The sequence below is a fragment of the Hibiscus syriacus genome, unplaced genomic scaffold (assembly GCF_006381635.1).
Source record: "Hibiscus syriacus cultivar Baekdansim isolate YM2019G1 unplaced genomic scaffold, ASM638163v2 tig00111841_pilon, whole genome shotgun sequence".
Taxonomy (NCBI): domain Eukaryota; kingdom Viridiplantae; phylum Streptophyta; class Magnoliopsida; order Malvales; family Malvaceae; genus Hibiscus; species Hibiscus syriacus.
The window spans coordinates 2,743,013-2,769,249 of record NW_024063196.1 but is presented as its reverse complement, the minus strand read 5'-3'; the positions used below and the strand labels follow the sequence as shown (position 1 = coordinate 2,769,249).

The following is a 26,237-nucleotide window of genomic DNA, read 5'->3' as shown; positions in this document are numbered from 1 at the left end:
AATCAATTGAAAATAAATTAGAATTGCATGAAAACTAAACGAACCACAAATACTTTTCATACAAATACTAAAGTCATTAACTATAATTCACAAATAATATCACTATTTAAGGCTCAATCCCACATAGTATTGGGAACAAGTGTTGGTAATGCTCAATCCCACATAGTATTGGGAACAAGTGTTGGTAATGCTCAATCCCACATAGTATTGGAAATACTATTAGGAATGGTATTTAAGGCTTGGTTTTCTCACTTCCTTGTTGAGTGATAGAGAACAAGGGGGACTCTCGCGCGCCGCCGCCGCCGTCCGTCTCGTCTCGTCTCGTGGTCGTGGTCGTGGTCGTGGTCGTGGTCGAAGTTCGCGTTGCGATAGTCGATGTTCGCGTTGCGAATCTGGAAACTAATTTGCGATACCGGAGATCGCGTTGCGAATTATCGATCGCATTGCGATTTAGTTGGTCATTTTGGCAAATCCAAAAAAAGTTGGTTAAAATCGTATATTATAAGGCATTTTTGGTCACTGAAGTTATTTTCTCTAAAAAATATATTTATATAGTCCCCGTAAATTTTGGAAATTCTTAAAAGTTTAAAGACTAATTTAGATGGATCATATATAGCTTGAAAATGTATAATGCAATTAACTCAAATAATTATAATAAAGATCTTTAAAATTATTTAGAATATTAAAATTTTGTCAGTGATTTTAGATATAAAAAAAAGTATGCAATTCAAAGTTAAGAAATTCATAATCAGAGGCTCCGATAACACGAAACATGTGAATGAATTTAGATTTTGGTTTGGTGATCACTTGTTATTACAAATGGGTATAGTATGGAAGAATAGCTAGGAATACTTGGAGGTATCCATTTCCAAAGGAGATTCAGAAACCAAGTTGACGAGAAAATCAAATAGGTCAGTAGCCATAACAGCAGATGCAACATCCTCTTTGTTTAGCGTCCTCCTCTTGCTTTGCATGGTAACCATCCACGACCTTTGCGTAAGCTCCTTTATGAACAGCTCGCACGCCTTTGAGAACACAATCGGAGACTCACCGGATATCATCTTAACAGCCTCACCCGACTTTTTCATTATCTTCTTGATCCTTGCCAACGGCAACAAATGAGGCCCCGTTTTACCCGATATTCCGCCCGACAGTATGCCCGAATATGTCCCTGCCTGCCTCATATCTACCGTTTGACAAGTGAAGGAGATAAAAGCTAATTATGCTTCAACATGTATAAATATAGAAATGTGAAGGGGAGCAGTGGTAATGATGCATGGAGGCCGGCAACTTATTCGGCCGGCAACATCAGTAATCAACTGTTGATAAATGGCTGACCATGCAAGCCCTATAAGGCTATATAACCCTATTTTGTCTAGTATTCAATAATTCTAATTAAAATAATTTAGGGTTTCGTCTCCTTATCTGAATCAAACGTCATCATCTTGACGTGCTATAGTATTCAACTCTTCTTTTTTGTTTTTTGTTTTTGGTTAGGAAATTATTTTAGTTTTCGTTATTATTCGTGTTGTTGTATATTATTTTAGTACTTCTTTATAGGGTTTATCTGGACGTCATACATTTAATTAACGTTCAAGGATCCGGTGTCTTTATCAAGTGTTGGTATGCATTTTTCAACCATCTGTAAAGACAAATTGCTACTTTTCGTGTGACACGAACAGATAGATTTATAAAATAACAAATCTCAACTAATTATTATTTTTTATCATTTGAAGTTGCTTCAAGCTGGAAATGTTCTGTTTTGAGATTTGGTTCTAATAGTTAAATACTTGGGATTGAGTCCATTCATTCGCTTCAAATCAATTGTTATATTTGTTGATGGATTAAATAGGTTGTGGTCACGGTAGGCGGTAACTTTGTTTTAGTTTGGGTGGAGAATCATAGTTAGTGATTGATCAATTATTATTTTTATTTTATTTATTTTTTTGAAAATTGGTTGGTGTTAAAGTGATCTATCTCCATAAGGAGGTTGAATAGAAAAATATTAGATATACAACTTAGACACAATCGATCTTCTCTCGTTTGAATATTAGATATACAACTTAGACACAATCGATCTTATCTCGTTTGAATATTAGATATACAACTTAGACACAATTGATCTTCTCGGAAACGATATCAAGAAAAAACTAAAAACCATCCAGCCTATCAAGCTCTACAATAACTTCTCGCTCATCACCTTCTAATTGAAAACCCAGCTTCTTCCCAGATGTCCATGCTCGCTCTACATCCCGATTCTTGGCAATGTTTTTTCTTCCAACTTTTGCCCCTTTTTTTCTTGCAATCGATAAAAATTTATTATGAATATCCAACATTGACTTGGATTTCTTTTCAAGAATCACCCGAAAATTTTTCCTTCGAATAGAACTTGAGATATTTTGAACAGATTCGATCTCCACTTGCCTAGAGCTAGGGTTGTTTATAGATGGTTAATCGTACCGTTTAGCTTAAACAGACAATTATAAGATTTTTTTAGCTATAATTTAGCCATTAATAAATGGTTAATCACTAACGGTTAATCATTATTAACGGTTCGGTTACAGATTAACCGTAGCAACATTGTTTACCAACCATCCTTTGAAGTTTGCTAAACGGTACAACTGAGGGGACAACAGTTTTAACGGAGCTTCGCTGCACCAAGCATCTTCCCAAAACATAATCGATTTGCCATTCCCAGCCAACTATCTAAAAGAACCTTTCCCATCCAACGTGAAATCTCTTCACTCTTTAAATTCTTCACCATGCTTTTCCAAACATTTGAAACTGCTGCGGAAGACGGCTATCGGATAGAGCAAAATCGCAACTGATAATTTGAGAAAATAAAAATGAAGATAAAAGAGACACAAAATTAGGTGGATCACTATGAGAAAATAGGAATTACAATATCTCTCGATCTACCAAGGAGAAAACAATGATAATTCTCTCTTGATAAAAAGGAGAAAATAACTCTCAAGAAACTCTCTAAATTCTATCTAGTATTGGAAGAAAGCTAGAATGCTTTGGGATGATTTTGAAGCTAAATGAGCTATGGTATTTATAGTTGAAGCTTTAAGGACTAATTTGTAAATATCCTAAATTTCAATGGCTAAAATTGAGATTTTACCATTGTCAAAAAATCAACAGAATCAAGCTTGAATTTTTGGTGCCTACAATTTTTGAAAAATTTAATAATTTTTTTTTTCAACTTTCAATCATGCACCGAAAGTGCATTGATTTTCAGCAATCTCCCACTTGTAGATTTGATTGGAACAATCATATCTTCACACCATTCTTTCTACCTTGTACCATCATGTTGCTTACGTCTCTGACAGGCCACAAGAGGATCTACACCAAGTAAATTTATCAGCATTGATTGCCTTCGTCGTGAAATCTGCTATGTTGTCTTTGGTATGGATCTTTTGCATATCTACCGTCCCTTCTTCCACCTTTTCACGAATAAAATGGTACTGAACTCGTATGTGCTTTGTCCTTGAATGAAATGCTGGATTCCTTGCTAGATGCAAGGCGCTTTGACTATCACAAAATAGAGAGACGTACTCTTGATTGTGCCCAAGCTCCTCCAATAGCATCTTCAACCAAATTGCTTCTTTACTGGCTTGTGTAGCTGCTACATATTCTGCTTCTGTTGTGGATGTAGCCACAACTGACTGCAACTTAGAAACCCAGCTTACAGCTCCATCAACAACTTTGAACACATATCCTGTTGTAGATTTGCTTTTATCCAAATCCCCTGCATAGTCAGAATCTACATACCCATTGATTAGTAAGTTTGATCCTCCGTAACATAATGCAACATTTGAGGTCCCTTTGATGTATCTCAGGATCCTCTTTACTGTCTTCCAATGCTCTTTGCCTGGATTCGTCATGTCCCGACTAACCACTCCTACTGCTTGTGCAATGTATGGTCTTGTGCATATCATAACGAACATTAAACTTCCCACTGCTGATGCATACAGTACTCGAGACATCTCATCCTCTCTTCTTCACTGCTAGGACTCATACTGGAGGATAATTTGAAGTTAATAGGAAGAGGGGTAGAAATTGGCTTACAATCTTACATGTTGAATTGTGACAAGATCTTCTTCAAGTAATTCTTTTGTGAAAGTCAAATCTTCCTATTACTTCTGTCTCGGTGAATTTGCATCCCTAGAATCTTGTTTGTTGATCCCAAGTCCTTTATTTCAAATTCCCTAGCCAGTTGTGTCTCCAATCCTTCAATATGATCTTTGTTGGGTCCTGCAACCACCATGTCATCCATATACAACAACAATATAACAAAATCGTTATCACCAGACCTCTTTAAATAAGCACAAGGGTCTGCATTAAGTCTGTTGTATCCAAGGCACATAATGAAGGAATCAAATCTCTTATACCAATACCTCAGCGCCTGCTTTAGACCTTACAGAGATTTGTTCAACCTGCAAACCAAGTTATTCTTTTCTTCTTCTTCAAAACCTTCAGGCTGGAGCATATAAATCTCTTCTTCAAGATTTCCATGAAGAAAAGTTGTTTTAACATCTAGCTGCTCTAGATGTAAGTTTAATGTAGCACACATTGCCAAGACTACTCGAACTATTGTTAGTCGAACCACAGGAGAAAAATTTCTTTGAAATCAATACATTCTTTTTGAGCATATCCTTTGACCACCAGTCTTGCACGATACCTCTCCACTTGATCGTCACCATTTCGCTTGATTTTGAAGACCTATTTGTTACCAATTGGCTTCCTTCCTTGTGGTAGTGGCACAAGGTCCCATGTATTATTTTTATGAAGGGCTTCGATTTCTTCTTGCATCGCCATCATCCACAGTGAAGCATCTGAGCTATTTATTGCCTCCTGGTTGTTGATGGCTCACCGTCCTCTGTTAAAAGGCAGTATGTAACATTTCCTTCTATAACATAATCTGAGTGCCAATTGGGACGTCTTCTCACTCGATCTGATTGACGAGTTGTTGGAGCTTCATAACTCTCTGGTTCTTGTTCATCATGTGCTGATTCTGCTTCAGAAGGATCTCCTTGTTCAACCTCTTTTTCCACATGTACTTGTGTAGTCTCTGACTTTTCAGCGCTATCATCATCTTCTTTTCTTTGTAGCTTATCTTCTACAAAGATAACATCCCTACTGATGACTACTTTGTGGGCAGTGGAATCCCACAAGCGATACCCCTTGACTCCATCAACATACCCCAAGAATTTGTATTTCCTGATTTTGGATCCAGCTTTTAGATTTCTTGGGAGTTATACATCACGTACACAATACTTCCAAATATATGGAGGTTTGAATAATCAGCTGGTTTACCAGTCCACATCTCCATTGGTGTCTTCAGCTCTATTGCAGTTGATGGAACTCGATTACCAAATAACAGGTGGTATTAACTGCTTCTTCCCAGAATGATTTTTCTAGGCCTGCATCCTTTAACATTGCTCTTGTTATTTCTAACAATGTTCTGTTCATCTGCTCTGCCACTCCATTTTGTTGAGGATGTTCGCCGCTGTGAACTATTTTTTGATGCCTTCTTTCCTGCAAAAGTCATCAAATTCTTCGCTTGTGTATTCTCCTCCATTATCTATTCTGAAACACTTGATCTTATTTCCAGAATCAAGTTCCACTCGCGCCTTGAAGTTTTTGAAAGTTGAATATACGTCTGACTTCTTCTTGATAGGATGCACCCAACATCTCCTGGAGTAGTTATCAATAAATGAGACAAAGTATTTTGCTCCACATAGGATGTAACTGGTGCTTGCCATACGTCAGAGTGAACCAATTCTAGAACACTTTTGCCTCTAAAATTTGATTTGTTGAATTTCAACCGGTGTGCTTACTTGTTATGCAATGCTCACACAAGGTAAGTGATACCTTTGTTAAGCCTGGAAGTAGCTTTTGCTCTACAAGGACTTTCATTCATTGTTCTGACATGTGTCCAAGTTTCTGATGCCATAGCATTGTCGAATCTGAACTACATGAGGCAACAGAGGCTTCTGCTTCTACCAAAGTCTCTCCCTTCAACATGTACAAGTTTGCAATTATCTTTTCACCTTTCAACACCACAAGCGCTCCACGGAACACCTTCATGATTCCTTTCCGTGTTTCAATTAGCTTGCATTATTATCCAACAATCCGTAGGATAATAAATTTTTCTTCAGGCTTTTCACGTGTCGCACATCTTGAACAACTTTAATTGTTCCATCATACATATTTAGTTTGATGGTTCCCACGCCAATGATCTCTAAGGCATGATCATTGCAACTATACACAGATCCTCCTGAGACAGGTTCATAATGATGGAACCATTCTCTTCTTAAGGTCATGTGATATGTTGCTCCCGAATCAATGATCCATATATCTGCAAATCTTTTTCTGCCTTCCACGGTGGTTGACGCTTCACAACATAGAGCATCTCCATCATCTGAAGTGTTTGCAGTATTGCCTTGTGGGTTGGAGTTTTTATTTAGACTCCAACAATCCTTCTTCAAATGACCATTCTTTCCACAATTGTAACACTTTAAATTCTTCTTGCTCCTCGACTTCGATCTACCATATTTGTGATTGCTACTTTGGCCACGTTCTGTTGATCTCCTCTCATCGTTGTCAATGCTTCTGCTTGTTGCAGATTTACTTGCATGTCTTCCTTGTTCTTGCACCGATTTTCTTCTTGTAGAACAGCAGCTGCAACGTCATCGAAGACTAGACTGGTGACATTACTATTTGTCAAGTTGATGATGAGTTGATCATACGAATCCGGTAGACTTTGAAGTAGAAGTTCAGCAAATTCTTGATCTCCTATTTTACAGCTTAAGGATGTAAGCTGAGAAAATAAAGTGTTCATTGTATTTAAGTGCTTGTCACTGAAGTAGATTCTGGCATGCGGAGAGTGTACAATTTTCTCTTAAGGAAAATTTTATTGTGCAGCAATGTGGCCTCGTACAGTTTGTTGAGATGATCCCATATCTCCTTAGTTGTCTTTTTCTACTCGATGCTTGACAATACTTCATCTGCTAAGGCTAGATGAAAGTTTGTCATAGCATTCCCGTCCATTTCGATCCATTTGTTGTCATCTGTGAAATCCACCGGCCTTTCACTGATAGCTGCTAGACAACCGTCTTTCCTCAGGATGGCCTTCATCTTCAATTTCCATAATGAGAAATTTCTCCCATTAAATTTTTCAATATCAAATTTCGTTGCCATAGCTTCTTTTACGGATAGCTCTCACTATTTCACTATCGTGAATAGTTTTCTGGAACCTTCAAAGAATGGGTAATACCTTCTTACTTTCTTATGTTGGAGGATCCACCTTTTGGTGGCAACCACAAAGACAATAAACAGATATTACACACTCAAATCTGGCTCGGATACCAATTGTTGTGGAAGACGACTATCGGATAGAGCAAAATCGCAACTGAAAATTTGAGAAAATAAAAATGAAGATAAAAGAGACAAAATTTATGTGGAAAACCCCTAAATAATATAGGGTAAAAACCGCGGGCAACGGTAGAAGAATTTTACTATGAGAAAATAGGAATTACAACTTCCCTCGATCTACCAAGGAGAAAACAATGATAATTCTCTCTTAATAAAAAGGAGAAAACAACTCTCAAGAAACTCTCTAAATTCTCTCTAGTATTGGAAGAAAGCTAGAATGCTTTGGGATGATTTTGAAGCTAAATGAGCTAGGATATTTATAGTTGAAGCTTTAAGGACTAATTTGTAAATACCCTAAATTTTAATAGTTAAAATTGAGCTTTTATCATTGTCAAAAAATCAACAAAATCAAGCTTGAATTTTCGGTGCCTACAATTTTTGAAAAATTTAATAATTTTTTTTTTAAACTTTCAATCATGCACCGAAAGTGCATTGATTTTCAACAGAAACAACCTTCAGCTCTCCTTGGTTAATTTTCCACTTTTGCTTATCAACTTCATGCTTTGCTTGAATCCCTCTTCTCCACGGAGCTAATTTTTCGATCGCATATCTCCAACACCATTTTGCTAACAAAGCTTTGTTTTTGACTTTCAAATTGACCACATCGGCTCCCCCTTTTGACTTCGATAAACAGACCCTATTCCAATTCACCTTTTCTAATTTTCCCCCCTTCCTCGGGTCCTCGTAAGAAATTCCTTCTTAGTTTTTCAATTTGTAGAATTACTGTTTTCGGGACCTCGAATAACGACATAAAATAACCCGAAAGTGCTGACAAAATAGAATTTATTAGAGCCACCCTCGCCGCGGATGATAGATTTCTTTTCCACGTTGAAAGCTTTACTCGTACTTTACCTACCACCTCTCCCCACATTGCAATCTGACGGGGATCAGCCCCAAGAGGAATTCCGAGATACTTACACCGAAACTTCCCAACTTTACACCCACATAAAGAAGCTAGGTGCTGCAAATTTTCCGCCTCAACTCTACACCCAATTATCATCGACTTTCTAAACTTTATGCTAAGACCAAGAATAGCTCAAAACATCTCAACGTATCCTTCACATTCACTAAGAAATCTTCTCGGGCTTTCAAAAAAAATTATTGTGTCATCTGCAAATTGGATACGAGTAAAAGACTTATCTGCAAATTGGCAGATGCTGTTCAGTAGACAATTATTGGAGAGGGAGACAGAGAAATTAGAGTAGTTGATAGGAGTCATGGGTGACACGGATTTGAAAGAAGCAATTGAGGATCAAATAGTGTGGATTCATGACAAAGCGGGGGAGTTTTCAGTAAAGAAATTAACCAACTTGCTTGAAAATTTTTCGGCGGAAATTCCAGCTTTTAATTTTGACTTCATTTGGAAAATGAAGGTTCCGCCTCGAGTTCGAAGTTTTTTATGGCTGCTGATATTGAATAGAATCCCGACGAAATAATTCTTAATGGCCAGGGGTATTGAAATGGATCAGACATTGTACGCTTGTCCTTGGTGTGGAGGTGGCACGGAGAACGCGGATCATCTGTTCGTGGCGTGCAGTGGAGCAATGGCAGTATGGTCAAAAGTTTTTCTTTGGTGGAGGACGGCTTGGACGAATGTGGTTTCAGCTAGAGGTTTGCTGGAAGAGTGTTTGAGAAATAATTTGCAAGGGGCCCTGAAAAGTGTATGGTTCATTGTTGTTGCAGCGACTTTGTGGACGATGTGGCTGTCGAGAAAAGAGATAATTTTTAATTCGAAATTATTATCGACAGAGGTCGTGTTTCAACTGATTAAGCCCCGCTCCTTATGTTGGTTTAAGGCGTCTTTTGAAGGTGAAGAAGAGTAGGAGAAAATATGGCGGCAGAATCCAAATCTTTATAATCCAATAAAGAAAGTAACAGAAAAATTGAAGCTAGAATGGTCACCACCAAAGGAAGGTTGGCTTAAATTCAATGTTGAAGGGGTGGCCGGGTTGGGGGAGGGGTGTTGAGGGATCATAAGGGAGAGATTGTAGCTTTATTTTCAGGTCCGGTGGAGGCATCTTGTTCTGATCATGCTGAATTAATTGCTTTGAAAGTGGCACTGGATTTGCTATTGGGATCTGAAAAATGCCTTAGCTATGAAGTGGAGGTGAATTCAGATGCTGAAGGAGTTTTAGCATGAGTGATAAATACTTCGTTGAGGCCATGGATATTTTGGAGGTTCTTCAGAGAATTCGATTTAGTAGTAGAACAATTGGGAAAGATTCGATTTAATTATACACCTAGACAACGTAATACTATGGCGGATTCTTTGGCAAAGGTCGGAATGAAGAAAGAATCAATGCTCAAAGCATGGCGATGAGCTCAAGAGTAGTAATTAATAAAGGTGGTTAATGTCGATGGTGTTTTTGTGATGTTGTTAGATGCTTTGTCGATATGTTTTTCTGATGCAAATTATCTTATTGCTTGATAGCGATGTTGTGGGCAATGTTGTGCTGCTATTTTGGTTTATTGGTCTAGTTGCAGGTTTATTGAGATCCTTGGGGAATGTGTTTCGTTGGACTAAGGTGGACTTTCTTGTCTTGTTGGCAGCTCTTCAGTTGAACAAATCCAGGATTGTCGTTTTCTTTTTCGGTGTTGAAGAGTTATGTAGGTGGATATGGTGCCTGGGTATTTTTCTACTCATTTAGTTGTGAAAGGCTTGTAGAGTGAGAATTGTAGGTGGATGTGTTTATCGTTAGGTATTAAGATATTGTTGCCCAATACAATTATCGGATAGAGCAAAATCACAACTGATAATTTGAGAAAATAAAAATGAAAATAAAGAAGACACAAATTTTACGTAGAAAACCTCTAAATAATATAGGGTAAAAACCATAGGCAAAGATAGAAGAATTTCACTATCAGAAAATAGGGATTACAACTTCTATCGATCTAACAATGAGAAAACAATAATAATTCTCTCTTGATAAAAAGAAGAAAGCAACTCTTAAGAAAATTCTCTAATTTCTCTAATATTGGGAGAAAGCTGGAATGATTTGGGATGGTTTTGAAGCGAAAATAACTATGATATTTATAGTTGAAGCTTAGGGACTAATATTGTAAATAGCCTAAAGTTTAGGTACTAATTGGGTAATTTTTCCCTTGCCAATTTTCAACCAAAATCTGTCGTAAATCTTGAATTTTACCACTGCACCAATGCACCGAAAAAATTCTTTGACTTTTAACAATCTCCCACTTGAAGATTTGATTAGAACAATCATATATTCACATCATTCTTCTATCTTGTACCATTCATGTTGGTTATGTCTCCAATAGGCCACAAGAGAATTGACACCACGTAAATTTATCAGCATTTATAGCCTTTGTCATGAAATCTGCTATGTTGTCTTTGGTATGGATTTTCTGCATATCTACCGTCCCTTCTTCCACCTTTTCATGAACGAAATGGTACTGAACTCGTATGTGTTTTGTCCTTGAATGAAATGTTTGATTCCTTGCTAGATGCAAGACGCTTTGATTGTCACAAAACAGAGAAACATACTCTTGATTGTGCCCGAGCTCCTCAATAGCATCTTTAACCAGATTGCTTCTTTACTGGCTTGTGTAGCTGCTACATCTGCCTCTTCTATTGACGACGTAGCCACAACTGACTACAATTTTGAAAATCAGCTTACAGCTCCACCAACAAGTTTGAACACATATCCTATAGTAGATTTGCTTTTATCCAAATCTCATGCATCATCAGAATCGACATACTCATTAATAAGTAAGTTTGATCCTCCGTAACATAGTGCAACATTTGAGGCCCCTTTGATGTATCTAAAGATCCTATTTACTGTATTCTAATGCTCTTTGCCTGGATTCGCCATGTACCGACTAACCACTACCACTGCTTGTGCAATGTCTGGTCCTCTGATTTTCTTCTTGTAGAACAACAACTGCAATGTCATCGAAGACTAAACTAGTGACATTACTGTTTGTCAAGTTGATGATGAGTTGATCATACGAATCAGGTAGACTTTGAAGTAGAAGTTCAATACGTTCTTGTTCTCCTATTGTACAGCTTTAGGATGTAAGATAAGAAAATAAAGTGTTCAGCGTGTTTAAAGTTTGTTTAAGTGCTCCATCACTGAAGTAGATTCTGGAATCCGGAGAGTATATAATTTTCTCTTAGGGAAAATTTTATTGTGCAACAACTTGGCCTCGTACAGTTTGGTAAGATGATCCCATATCTCTTTGGTTGTCTTCTTCTCCTCAATGTTTGCCAATACTTTATCTGTTAATGCTAGATGTAGGTTTACCATAGAATTCTCGCCCATGTCGTTCCATTTGTTGTCATCTGTGAAATCTACCGGCCTTTCACTGATAGCCGCTAGACAACCGTCTTTCTTCAGAATGACATTTATCTTCAATTTTCACAATGAGAAATTTCTCCCATTGAACTTTTTAATATCAAATTTTGTTGCCATAGCTTCTATTACAGATAGCTCTCACTATTTCACTATCGTGAATAGTTCTATAGAACCTTCAAAGAATGAGTAATACCTTCTTACTTTCTTATGTTAGAGAATCCACCTTTTGGTGGTAACCACAAAGATAATAAGTATATATTATACACTCAGATTTGGCTCTGATACTAATTGTTGAGCAAGACGGCTATCGGATAGAGCAAAATCGCAACTAATAATTTGAGAAAATAAAAATGAAGATAAAGAAGACACAAATATTACGTGAAAACCCCTATATAATATAGGGTAAAAACCACAGGTAAAGGTAGAAGAATTTCACTATCGGAAAATAGGAATTACAACTTCTCTCGATCTAACAAGGAGAAAACAATAACAATCATCTTTTGATAAAAAGGATAAAACAACTCTTAAGAAAACTCTCTTATTTCTCTAGTATTGGGAGAAAGCTAGAATGATTTGGGATGGTTTTGAAGCCAAAATGGCTAGGGTATTTATAGTTAAAGCTTAAAGACTAATATTGTAAATAGCCTAAAGTTTAGGGACTAATTGGGTAATTTTTCCCTTGCCAATTTTCAACCAAAAGCTGTCGTAAATCTTGAATTTTACCACTAGACCATTCGGTTCATTAATGCATCGAAAAATTCTTTTACTTTTAACATATATTTGGAGATATACATAATCACACCGGTATATGTATGCATTAAATGCTACACTTTTTATTTTATTAACTTATATCAATGTAAGTATGTGTTAAGTTATATACCTTTTTGTAGTATGAATTATGAAAAAAAAATTGATAAATAATTGTAATAGGTTAACCTACGGTTAACCTGTAATCGAACTTTTAATAACAGTTAACCGAACTATTAATAACGGTTAACCGTTAGAAGTTAACAACCGTTTAGACTAAACAATACAGTTAACCAACCATTTAGACTAAACGGTACGGTTAACCGTCCATGAACAACCCTACCAAATACAATAACTAAACTAATAAAGATTTTGAATTATCAATACTGAAATATCAACGCTGATTTTAGGGTATGACATAGTTCACTACAGCAAAATTGCTACAGCGGCGTTTTAACGACGTTTTGAGAGTAAACGCTACTAACTTTAAACATATAACGGCCTTTACATAACGGCCTTTACATTCCAAATGCCATAAAATGGTAACTTTAGCGGTGTTTTTATAGATATGTCGTAATAGGGTTCATCTATAGTGGCATTTTTTCAACAAACACTGCAATAGAGTAATACTTTAGCGGCGTTTTTATACAAATGTCGTAATAGGGTTCATTTATAGTGGCATTTTTTCTACAAACATCGCAATAGAGTAGTACTTTAGTGGCTATTTTTATGCAAAAGTCGTAATAGGGTTCATTTATATTGGCATTTTTTCAAAAAACATCGCAGCAGAGTCGTACTTTAGGGGCATTTTTTTACAAACGCTGCAATAGTTTGGTATGTTTGTGGCGTTTGGTTTTAAAAACGCCGCAAATTTGAAGTATAACCTTATTTGATTTATATTTCACGTAAAAAGTTTAAAAACCCTAAAAAATCAAAACCCTTTTTGTTTAAGCTCTCCCCTCCTCCTTCTCTACACGGTCGCCTCTTCCTTAGAGACCAAAATCCCACGCGGCCGTGAAACCCCCGAAGGCTCCAGGCCACTCAAAACACCGTTCATCGATGTAGCTCTCTCTCTACGACTGACAACTGGTGGCCACTGAGAAGACTCCTAAAGCCTAAACCGAATAAAACCCTAGATTTCCCTCGTCTAATCTCCAAAAAAAAGGATCTTGATTCTAAACCAAAACCTAAGAAATCTATAAACCCACTCACTCCTTGCTCCAACAACTGACGACCCTCAGTCTACCCCCTCTCGATGATGAGCGACGAAAGATGACGATTTCTAGGCTTCGGTGAGAGGTTCAAGAGAACGTGGTAACAGTCCCCTCTCCCTTCCTATTTCGTTGGCCCCCAAAGAAATAAAATGACCCCTCATTTTTTACATTTCTCATTTTCATTTTGCCTTGACCGCATAATTTTTTATTTATTTTATTGATTTATTTTCAATCTGTTTGATTAGCTTTGAACATTGTTACCGAGATGAGGATGAAGTGGTTATCGACTTAAATATGGTTGTTGAGGGCTGATGGCACTTGAACACCAGTGTAGAAACTAGAAATGTTTTCCTATAAATCTTAAAGAACACAAACTTAAGAAATGATAATTATCTGGTGACTTGTGCCATACATCTTTTCTGCCAAGAATTTGACGTTTGCCTTCAAAATTGTAAAGACCTTGTATACAATGCACTCAGGGAATAGCATGCTCCATTGCATGTAATACATATCTCAAGGAGGATTTTCATCTATAAAACAGTATGTAGCATATATTCCACACAATGCTAGCTCATTAGTAATACTTATAGATATAGTAATACTTATAGATAGATGTTGTTACCTCTGTTTTCTCTCTCTCTCTCTCTCTCTAAATGCTTGCTCAGTTGTATGCCTTGTTATGTCTTCTTGTATGTAATCTTCTCTTCTTAATTACGAAGACTCTAGTTCTTCATCCGATCGAGAATGAAACCTTGCAGCTACTCTCACCCCTGCATCGGACAAATCCTTGTATTTCCCCATTCCAAGCTTTGTTTGTAATGCTAGCAACTCTCTTTCTTTCTTTATCAATATAAAACTAATCAAATGAGAGAGGACGAAAGATGAAAAAGAAAGAAATTATGGTGCTGGATTGGTCCAAACAGAGAATGAGGAACTTATAGTTGCTGAGAAAATATTGAAAGGAGATTTGCCTTTATAGTCTTTTAATGCCATTCTAACTTTTTTTTTTATTTTGCTGTTCATATTCTATTTATGACTCTTGTTTGGCATTTGCATTGTTGTATTACGTTAATTGTAGTTAGTTAAAAACAACAAAATAATAATTTTATTATTGTTTAGTTATTTTAATTTCTATACTTTTTTGTTACAGTCCCCTCTACCTTCCTATTTCGTTGGCCCCCAAAGAAACAAAATGTTCTTTTGATTTTAGTGGTTGGTTTTAGAGCCAATCAAATTCCATGTTTGATCTTTGAACTGGTGTTTGTTGCATGTATCAGTTGTTAATATGTGTTTTGTTCTTAAAGGTGGTAAGGAAGCCAGGCGGTTGAATGCAATCTTGCACAAGGTTCTAGGTTCTTGCAAATACTTATTCTGGAGCATATGCCTTACTGCTTTTGTTTCCCTTCACTATTTTTCTCCTTTAAATAATTTCTTTATCTATATTTGTAGATCATTACGTCGGTCTTACGAAGGAGCATTGGAGACAAACTTATAGGACTTGTTGCTTCAAGAGAGAATATTCCTGATTTGCTTAAGGTGAGTTGCAGGATTTTGAGTTACTTACATCTCTTTGGTATGAGAGAGTTTTTAAGTTTTTCTATTTTGCCACATCTGATTCTGATGATGATGATGGCCTTTTCAGTAAAGTCCCCTCAGTGTTTTCCTTGAAATTCATGGAAGAAGAAAAAAAAGACAGTTTTATGATTCTGTTCAAGGCTGCTAAGTTCTGCCATTGGACTTTTGTGGCATTAATTGCTGTAGGTGTTACCCTTTATGGTGGGCCAAGGCTTTTCAGTAAAGTCCCCTCAGTGTTTTCCTTGAAATTCATGGAAGAAGAAAAAAAAAGACAGTTTTATGATTCTGTTCAAGGCTGCTAAGTTCTGCCATTGGACTTTTGTGGCATTAATTGCTGTAGGTGTTACCCTTTATGGTGGGCCAAGAGCGAGTTCCTTGTTAAAACTTCTCGAGGCTCAATTATTAAATCATGAGTACAGTTCACTGGCTTGCACAGTTAAAATTGTGGATGATGTGAAGGTTGCTATTGGCCACATACACCTGAAAGGTGTAAACACTAATTTTTCATTTATTATTATTAAAATTATTATTATTATTATAAATATTATTATTATATTATATATATTATATTATTATTAAATAATTATTATAAGTCCAGATCCCGGTAGCCCAAATATAAATCCCAGGCCCAATCAGAACCGGCCCAGACTAGATGGAAACCTTAAACATTTGGGGTTTCAGTTAGGGTTTTCAAACCTAGCCCCCAGCCGCCTCCAAGATTCCAGAACATCCACGAGGCGTCACCTCCACATCCAGCCGTCGTTGTTGACGTTTCCACTGCCAACTGCCTCACGACGACGACACCTTGCTGCCACGACGCCAACAGAGGATTCCAGAAGGCCAGCTGCCCACCACACGTCGCGGCTATGGGGTGAGTCACCACATAGCTCGGTGACTCACCGAACTTCCCCCTCTGGACCGGTTCGAGCATGGCTCCGTGGTGGCTATAAAAGCCACCGGATCCTGCAAAACGAGAAAAGACAAAAAACAGAAACGAAGAACCCGAGAGCAAGGGGACAACAACACCAACAACGAGCAAGCAAGAACCGAGGGTAACACTAACAACCCACGACATCAAAACAAAAGAAAAGAGAAAAGGAACGGGGGGAGAAACTTACCACCAAGGAGAGCTTTCAAACCATCGTCGGAGACGAGATCCTAACCATGGTAAAAGATTCGGTTTTTCTTAGATCTAAGGCGATTTAAGAGCTTTTAGGGAGAGTAAGGGTTGGATTCAACACTAGGTTTTAAAAAGGAAGCATTTGGTGTAATTTTTCAAACTCCGGCCACCGTGAACGGTGGCCGTCGGTGGCAGTCGGCGTCAGATCGTGGCTGTCGGCCAGCGATTGGTTTCCCTCAGATGAAGGAAACTCTTTTAGTCACTGAAATTGACTTTTATGCCTTTTAATTTGTTATTTAAATTTTGTGTTTATTATAATTTAGTCACTACAATAAACTTTCATATATTTTAATTTAGTCTCGTAATTTCTTTTAGTCACTGAAATTGACTTTTATGCCTTTTAATTTGTTATTTAAATTTTGTGTTTATTATAATTTAGTCACTACAATAAACTTTCATATATTTTAATTTAGTCTCGTAATTTTATTTTATATCATTTTAGTCCTTTCCAGTATAATTACATACTTTAGGGTAAATAACCGATTTAATCCCTTATTATTTAATTAATATTTATTTTAATCTTGTATAATTATATGTTAAATTACATTGTTAATATTTATGTTTTATAATATTTCGAATTGGAGCTCTTAATTTTAATAATTGATATTTAATCATTGATTAATAATTTATAGGTTAAATTATTATTATTAATTATATTTCAGTTATGTTCATTAATTTAGATAAATTATATTTAATACTATAGGTTTTTTTTTCATTTATTTATTTATTTGCAATATTATTTTATTATTACTTTTAATATATGTAAATTATTACTTTCATTATTATATTATTTATAAATATATATATATATATGTTTTTTTGGTTTAAATAATAATATTTATTTTTAATATCAAAGAAAATGACAGTCTTAAAGCAACTAGATGTTCTATTCTGATATGTTAAAAATAATAAATATCTTACTTATAAAAACCAAAAACACATATTGTTTGTTTTTATTAGAAAAAATTATTATTTTTAATATTTAAATTTTAAGAAAGGGCAGTCTTAAAGCAACTGGATGTCCATTTTCTGATATTTTTAAATAAATATATTACTTTTATCAATTATATATATTAATCTAATTTTTTATTATTTTTAGATAAATATTTTATGAATATTTATTTATTTTTTATATCGAAGAAAAGAGCTGTCTTAAGGCACCTAGAAGTCATTTTCTGATATTTCTAAATAAATAAATATTTTTATAAATATATATAAATTAATATATTTTCTTAAAAATTATAGTAAAAAAAGTAAAAAAAAAATTGAAACAACATAATTATAAATTAAATATATTTGAATTCTTAAAATTCTATTATTAGAGACAATGTATAATTAAAAAGTACCAATTTTGGGCGTTGTAGGGGTGCTAATCCTTCCCTAAACGTAACCGACCACGAATCCCTTTTTATTATTAAAAAGAACAAATTTTTTGTTATAAATGTAGATCAGTTCATCTTTTAACTGATGTTTTCTTAAAAACTCTTTTAAAAGATAATTTTTAGGTATTCGACCTACCTGAACCAAAAGGCCGATGGCGACTCCCAAAACATTTTAAAAACCATTTATTCACATCACTTTTCCCGCCGAGTAAAATTTTCGTGCCCGGACGAAAACCGGTTACGACAGAAGGCATGTTGTGTCTCTTGGAATTCTTTTTCTTTTGCTTTCCATTGTTTTATTTATGCCTGAGTTGTTAGCTTCCTTTCTCTGAATTTCAAGCAATTTGCTCGCTCTGCAGTTCTCACACTGATGATCTTGAAGTTGCTGAAACGTTTTTGCACAGAGTGGACAGGTATGCTTACATCTGGCCTAACGTCATTCATAGAGTAATTACTTATATCTTCTGCTTACCATGTTTGTGGGCATAGATGCAATAAATTGTTGTTGGTGCTATCGCAATTCTTTATCTGTTTTTTGATACAGCGCTGCAGTATTTCATAACGCAAGCACACGGTTTTGTGTTGGATACAAAGTTGAAGCGAGAGAAGCAGAGAGAGAAGCGAGAGAAACAGAGAGAGCAGCGAGAGAAGCAGCATTTCAGAAAAAAAAATATGAACTTTAAAATCAAATTGAAGCTATGAAGAAGATGATGCAATCAAACGAAGAATTCATCATCTTAAGTGTTTTCTTAAGTTAATGCTTTGTTTATGCTATTGAAAAATATTGAACTATATTATATTTAATTTGGATGTTTGTAAACTTTGATTTATTTATATTTTATATATTATTACTTAATTAGAATCTAATTAAATTTAAGATGGTTATTGGATATTATTACATGTTAAATTTGGGTAATACAAAATAGGAAGAAGATATGTTGAAAATCAGTTTTGATTAGCGACATTTTAGGATTAGCGACATTTTAGGGGCAAAATGCCACTATCGGGTTTCATATTTGGCGGCGATTTTAGGGGGAAAACATTGCTAAATGAAAAATCTATTGCGGCGTTTCGGGCACAATCATATAAAAGATAAACATGATAACTAAAAATTAGGATGAACCATTTTGATTTTATTTCTAATTCTATTCTCTAATTATAATTTACTAACGGTTAACTGATGGTTAACTATTTATTAAAATTCATTAATCGTAATCATAATTGTTAAACGATATTTTTAACGGTTCGGTTAACTAAAATTTTTTAATCTTAATAGTTTAATTAATTAACTTATAAATATAACGGTTACATCGATTAATTAATTTAAATACCCTTAACGGGAACACAGATAAGCTTGGACAAATTTTATTAGGATAGAGGTAGAAGAGATTGATACATACACCCCTCGTCTTTGGTCATTGTCCTTCAGGCCCTGGTCGAATATGTGATTTTTCTAGGGATATGCTAATAATTTTGGGGTTAACAATGAGAATGTGTCGATGGGAGGATGGTATCAATCGTGGGTAGGGATGGCAACGGGGCGGTTTCGGGCCAAGGATTGGTCTCCCATGCCCGTCTCCGTTTAAAAATCGTATCCGTCCCCGTTTAAAATATCACGGGAATTTTAACGGGGATCCCCATCAGGTAATCGGAGAAAACACGGGGAAACGGGTATCCCTTTTTAGCATAAACGGTTATTTAAACGGTATCGGGCCGGGTATATATATTTAAATTAAATATATAAATATTATATATATATTTTTAATTTAAATTAAATTTATTAATATTATATATATAATAATTATTATTATTTTCAATATTTATTATCGGGGCGGGTATTAGGGTAATCGGGGCGGAAATTACCAAATTCGTCTCCGTCTCCGTCTATCATCCCCGAACCTGACCTATTTAATTCGATTTTCGATTTTCTTCGATAAATTCAATTTTTTTGCCATCCCTAATCGTGGGTTGATGGACTCAATCAATGATGATTTTAGTGAGATTAGTGTGGCGGGGGAATGATTGATCAAGTCCGGCGGATGTGCATGGATATATTCAAGGATATTAGAAAGAAATATTTAAAAATAATAATAAACTTAAAAGAATACATCCAAGCATCTTAGAAAAAAATAAGTATATTCAGATTATTCTTTCATATATATATGATTATAATCCATGTTTTATACCTTCTTAACATCATTTATCGAGTGGAAATAGAGCTATTATCTTTATATATAAAAGTTTAATATAAAAATAACATAAACTATACTTTTTTTTCTCAAATAGGTATTTAAACAATTTTTTTACTTATCTCGATGCCCTTACAAATGTTACTCATTTAGGTGTCTGGACCGTCAACGGTGTTAATTTCCTATTTAAGTGACATGTGTCACAACGTGGTAATTTTAAAAATTTTATTTAAAATTAAAATTATATATTTTTAAAAAAGAAAACACAAAATTTGAAATAAACCCAAAACTTTGAAAACTTTCATTTCAACACTTAAAATCACATCGGCCGCTGCCTTTTGCCATCGATGAAGCTCCACCTGACCTCCTCTCCTCCCGACAGCCAAAACTCCCATGAAATCATGATCGATCGATGACGAATCAACGTTTTATAACCTGTGAACCCTAGGATGAAAATTGAGATCCCAAGCGATTCTGATGGCCAATCGAGGAAATTACGATGACATATGAGTAGGAGATGATAGAGACTATGTCGGTGGCTGTGGCAAGAAAGGACAGCGGCGGCGGATTAAAGTTAAGATTTGGGGTTGTTCTGTAATATAAGAAAATTTAGTATTTTTTATAAATATCATAATATTTTTAATATTTTTAAAAAAAAAATTTAAAAATCATCAGATTGTAACACGTTTAACGAAAGAAAATAATATCATTGACGGTCCGAACACTTAAATGAATAACATTTGTAACATTATACATCTGGATGAATCAAAAAAAAATTTAAACACCTATTTAAAAAATAGTATAGTTTGATCGCTTATTTTTTATAGCGATATATATATATATATAATGTGAAATTTTTGTTGTCGTACTGGTTTTAAATTCCCTTGGCATACACTAATATCTCGGAAATTTCCTACAGTATCTTGATTCTGGTTAAACTGGTTGGTTTTGCTGGACATTGATTGAATCGTTCGACTGTTTCAGATGCAAACTCAGCAGCCCTTATCTATTCCCCGATTTCCTAGGCAAGGACATAGAATTAGGAATAGTAGTCCTGTCAGAGTGCAAAATTCACTATCAAGTCATAAATTGTCCTATGAACTTTCATCTATCGGCTCTGTATCTACAGTGATGCATTAAAATCGTGCACCGTATCGAGAAACTTAGAATTGGGTTCTTGCATTCATGCCGCTGTATTGAAATCTTGGTTGCAAACGGATGTCTTTGTTAACAACTCTCTTTTGGACATGTACATGAAATGTGGATGTGTAGAATACGCCAGAGAGCTGTTCGATCATATGCCTGACAGAACCGTCGCATCATGGACAGCAATGATATCAGGTTATTGCCACAATGGGTTAGCTGAGGAAGGGATAACCACTTTTATTCAGATGCTGGAGAATGAGTGCCCCCAATGAATTCACGCTAGCAGCTGCTTCACAAATTTTTGGGGAAAATTGCAATCCTAGATTCATTTGTATTTTACACGGTTACATAATCAAAGGTGGATTTCTAGAGGATAGCTTTTTGCATAACTCTTTGATTGGCGCATATGCAAATTCTGGGGCTTTATCAGAGGCTGTTAAGCTTCTTGAGAGATTTAGGTCCCGAGATGTTGTTTCTTGGACTTCTATTATTTCAGGTTCTGTGCTACATGGATCCATGCATGAAGCGCTTCTGGTTTTCTTCAGGATGCAAGAAGATGGGGTTGCACCCAACGAGGTGACAATTATGAGCATTTTACGTGCATGTTCCTTCATTGGACGACTAAGGATATTGCAATGGGTTCATGGCTTGGTTTCAAAATTGCGTTGCATCAAAATGAACTTGTATTGAATTCTATAGTAGAGACGTACTTAACTAATGGGTACTTCACTGAAGGAATACAACTTTTTTCTGGATTCTGTTTCGATGGCGAAGGACGGTATCTTACCCCGGAGACGATTGCCTCTCTCTTACAGTATTGTGGTCATTTCAATCATTTGAAATTGGGGAAACAGCTCCATGGCTACCTAATCAAGCATGGGTTTTCTTCTTCCATCATACAGAATTCTCTGATCAACATGTACGCAGAGAATGAGCAAAGTGAATCAGCCTTTCAAGTCTTTGAAAGGATGTACGTGAGACATAGTTTCATGGAATTCATTGATTAGATGTCTCATCAAGAATGATGAATTCCATGAGGCATTAAATCTACTTAAAGATATTCACTGCAATGGCGGAGAGATGCGTCCGGATTTCATCACCATGTTGACATTAATTCAAGCTTGTTCAAACTTGTCATTTATCATGCCGGGGCAAGTTATTCATGGGTATATAACAAAAGCTGGATTAATATGTGACATCTTCATTCAAAATGCCTTGATAGACATGTATGGAAGATCAGGCAAGTTGGATTTAGCAGAGGAAATCTTTGCGGGATTGCCTTCAAAAGATTTAGATTCATGGAATTCATTGATTGCTGCATACGGCATCAATGGAAATGGGAGGCTTGCTCTCCAGGCTTTCACCAAGCTAAATAATTCCAGTCCTCACAGGCCTAATGCTATCACCTTCACCAACATCCTTTCTGCATGTTCCCACACAAGACTAGTCGAAGAAGGATACGAAATCTTCAAGAGCATGCAGAAAGAGTACGGAATGGAACCAACCAAGTATGGAACATTTTGTTTGCATGGTTGATCTGTTGGGGAGGTCGGGAAAGCTTGAAGAAGCAGAAGCCTTTATAAAGGGAATGACATTAAAACCAAGCAATGATGCATGGTATGCTTTATTGGGTGCTTGTGGATTCCACGGGAATGTCTGCATAGCTGAGAGAGTTGCAGAGAAGCTATCTATCCAGGATCCTGAAGGCATTGTCTGGAGAATTGCACTATCAAACATTTATGGTTACAGAGGCCATTGGGAAGATGCTGAAAGGGTTAGGGCTCAGCTTAGACAACTTGAAGGTGTGAAAAAAGGCAGATGGAGTACCGTTGAGGTAGATGGAAAGATGTGCAAGTTTATGGTTAACGACACAAGACATCCAGAAAGCAAATCCATCTATGCTGCTGTAAGTATGATGGTGGAACATGCAAGCGAATGCGCCTTAAATCAGTTGTAAACTATTAAAGCGCAGAATTCGTGAAATATATAGAATTATATCAGCACTCTATTATGTATAAGTTCAACCTTAATGCTCTTGATTGAAATTTTCGGCATCTCAGTGCAACAAACACAACAAAATGTCTGTACTGATCTTTGGCAAGAAAAAAAATTGGTCCTAAATTCAAATAAAATGATTAAAACACAAGCATACGACAATCTTTCTATTAACTCCAACAAAGCCAAACTGGCAAATATCTGTCATGAAAAAGCATCCATATCAAGGAAGCCCTGCACCGCCTGCAGGTCCAGCACCACCATAACCACCGCCTCCACGGCCAAAGGCCGGCCTTGTTCCAGGACCCTGTGAGTTCAGAAGTTATAAATTATATCAGCTTTTCTATTTTTTAAATTTTACTTCATTGATAACATCAATGCCTTGAGATGACCATCAATATTTTAAGGCAATCTCATTAAAAAAAAGATTATTCAAGCAATCATATGAAAACTGCATCTTTCAAATTGAAAGTGAAACATGAAGAATTTGTTACACACAAATCTTTGTCAAAGTAACATTAACATAAGACACTTGTCTTAAAGCCAGCCTCAAGCAGCAACAACTAACCTCAAATTTATACCTTTGATCAAACTAAATATCGTCAAGACAGTATAGTGGAATAAGGGAATATTAAACAGCAATGAAGTGATTACAAAATGGGCAAAAACTCAGATAACTAAGAACTACTTGTCTAAGCAAATAGCAATATTTAAATCATATGGGCAATTATCATAAGCAACAGCAAATATCCTTAGAAAAAGGCAACCTGTGCAACTAATGTGATCAAATGATAAGAAGGAACAGAACAAGCAACAGTGAAGCATGATATAATGTAAGCTATTCATATGTAGAAAGAATAAGGTCAGAAAATTGATCAAAGCAACATTACCCTGAATGAAGGCTGATAGTCAGCAGGAGCTCCTCCTTTGTCACCAAAATCACCTCCTCCCCGTGGACCTCCACGGTATCCATCTCTGTCACCAAATCTCCTCTCACCGTCACCAAAGCGTGGTGGACCACTGACTCAAAACCAGCAGAATATTAGCAAAGATACAACTTTTCACCAAACTCAAAATGCAAGAAAAAATACTAAATGAAGGAGAAAATAACCGAAAACTATTACCGTGGGCGATCACCAGAAGGACCCATAGTACGGCCAGTAGGCTTAGCTTGCTTTTTCAAAGTAGCGGGCACGATCTCAGAAGGGAGATTCAGGTAAGTCCTAAGGAACTCAATGCCATCATTGGTAAGGTACCAGTAATAGTGCATCCAAGCGAATGTTTCACGCACGTACTCCTTTGATTTGAAGCTTTGCATCAGCTTTATTACTTGAAGATTCGGAACATCGATTTCTGGGTGCTTAGCCAAGTTGTAATCTTTCTTTGCATAGCAAACACCCTCTGTTTTAAAATTAAAGGAAAAAATAGAAACTCAGATTAAAATTCAAATATAAAAATATAATGAAGGAAATTCGAAATGGAGACGGGATTTTTTATTCGATTTAGTTACCTTGAAAAAGGTACTTGGAGATCTCGCGACGATTCCTCTCTGGGATAATCTGGAATCAAGAAAACATGAACATTATAGCTACTCTCTTGCAAATAATTTTCTCAGAAACCAAACAGAAAAGGCGAAAGCGAAAAAAAGTACCATGGTCTGATGTGAGATAAAAAGCGGCGGCAAAGATAGTCTACTATAATGGAGGTTTTCTTTCCCTCTATTTTATCGCAAATGACAGAACCCTAGTGTAGGTTTTTGTATTACTTTCATTAATTGGCGTTGGGTTTTATGTTGGGCTCTTAGGCCTAAAATTGAAATATCAGACTCAAAGGTCCACAACTATGATCTAAACCGATCCAAAAAGCAAATTACTTTTTACATTTTTTAAAATGGGTAAACTACAACCAAGGTCCCTTAATTATAAGTTTGATAATAAGCAGGTCAATTTCACTATATCCTTAAATATTATACTTAATAGTGATATGACTGATATAATAATAATTTTAATTATTAAAATTTATATAGTTTATCAATTTAACCTTAATTAAAAATAATTCAATAAATATAATCATTAGTATTTAAATTTTCATCGTTTTAGTCTTTGTTATCTTAAGTCGCTAGTTTTTTTCTCTCGAAGAATCCTGATAGAATTTTGAGTGCAACACCTAAGGTTTCTAGTGCAACTCAGTCTTCCAATGGTCAAGGACCCAATAAAGCCCAATTTGATGCTTTCGAACGATCTCGTGGCCAATCTTTTGTGACTTATTCGACAAGAGTTGAAAAATCTGAATCAGTGTAAAATGTCTGAAACCGAAAAGATGAGAATGCTCCAAATATGATAACATATACTTTTGAATTGCATTCTTGTCCTATCTTTGCATTGGCTGATCTTGGATCTACCCATTTATCATATGCACTACATTAATCAAAGAATTCAAGTTAGTTCCTGAGGAAAATAAATTCAATATTATTGTTGTTAGATTTTGACTCGAATTCAATGTGATACAAATTAATTAAATTAATTGGAGAAAGTAAGAAACATAGTTTGATTAGAAGTAGAAACTTTATTTTTTTTCTTTTATGTAGAAAATTTAATTTAAGTAGATCTCTACTTTATAATTTTCTTTTGTAATCAAGTATCTATCTCTATAAATATATACTAAGGGTAAGAGTTATATATCAAATTTTTTTCCTCCAAAATCCTATTATATTTTATTTCTTCATATTAGTGAATGTAACACCCCCAACCCGAATCCGAGTCAGAGGTGTCACATTGACTTTTCAAATCTTTTTCTTTACAAAATGACTAAAAAGTTAAATTCACAATCCAAGAAATTTATTGCTTTTCATTTATTTAAAAACAATTGATTTTACACAACATATCAGAGCTTATACAGTTTACATCTTTAAAATACATGCCAACTATACTCTATATAACAAAATACATATACTCAACTGCGATTCTGATATGATCAATGGAAAGGAGAATCTGACCTGTCTTGCTCCTCTTCACTTCTCTTTTCGCTTTCCAGAACCTACATGTGAAACACTCACA

General features: G+C 35.6%; 3 protein-coding genes and 1 pseudogene across 3 annotated transcripts; 2 read left to right on the top strand and 2 right to left on the bottom strand.

Moving 5' to 3' along the window:
• Positions 1-842: 842 nt before the first annotated feature.
• Positions 843-1,184, bottom strand: LOC120172081 (nuclear transcription factor Y subunit C-2-like). The gene has a single exon (XM_039179645.1). It carries the CDS (start codon positions 1,182-1,184, stop codon positions 843-845), a length of 342 nt encoding a protein of 113 aa, XP_039035576.1.
• Positions 1,185-9,697: 8,513 nt separating this feature from the next.
• Positions 9,698-18,534, top strand: LOC120172080 (delta-1-pyrroline-5-carboxylate synthase B-like). The gene is made up of 8 exons (XM_039179644.1): positions 9,698-9,718; positions 9,822-10,068; positions 14,992-15,059; positions 15,164-15,250; positions 15,295-15,490; positions 15,630-15,748; positions 18,170-18,264; positions 18,396-18,534. The coding sequence occupies exons 1-8, from the start codon at positions 9,698-9,700 to the stop codon at positions 18,532-18,534; spliced, it is 972 nt and encodes a 323-aa protein (XP_039035575.1).
• A 2,464-nt stretch (positions 18,535-20,998) lies between these two features.
• LOC120171992 lies at positions 20,999-23,178 on the top strand (annotated as a pseudogene).
• Positions 23,179-23,197: 19 nt separating this feature from the next.
• Positions 23,198-24,915, bottom strand: LOC120171993 (40S ribosomal protein S10-2-like). The gene is made up of 5 exons (XM_039179580.1): positions 24,833-24,915; positions 24,692-24,740; positions 24,306-24,582; positions 24,072-24,201; positions 23,198-23,488 (listed from the first exon to the last, which is right to left on the bottom strand). Exons 1-5 carry the CDS (start codon positions 24,833-24,835, stop codon positions 23,405-23,407), a joined length of 543 nt encoding a protein of 180 aa, XP_039035511.1. The 5' UTR covers positions 24,836-24,915; the 3' UTR covers positions 23,198-23,404.
• Between the last annotated feature and the right edge of the window lie 1,322 nt (positions 24,916-26,237).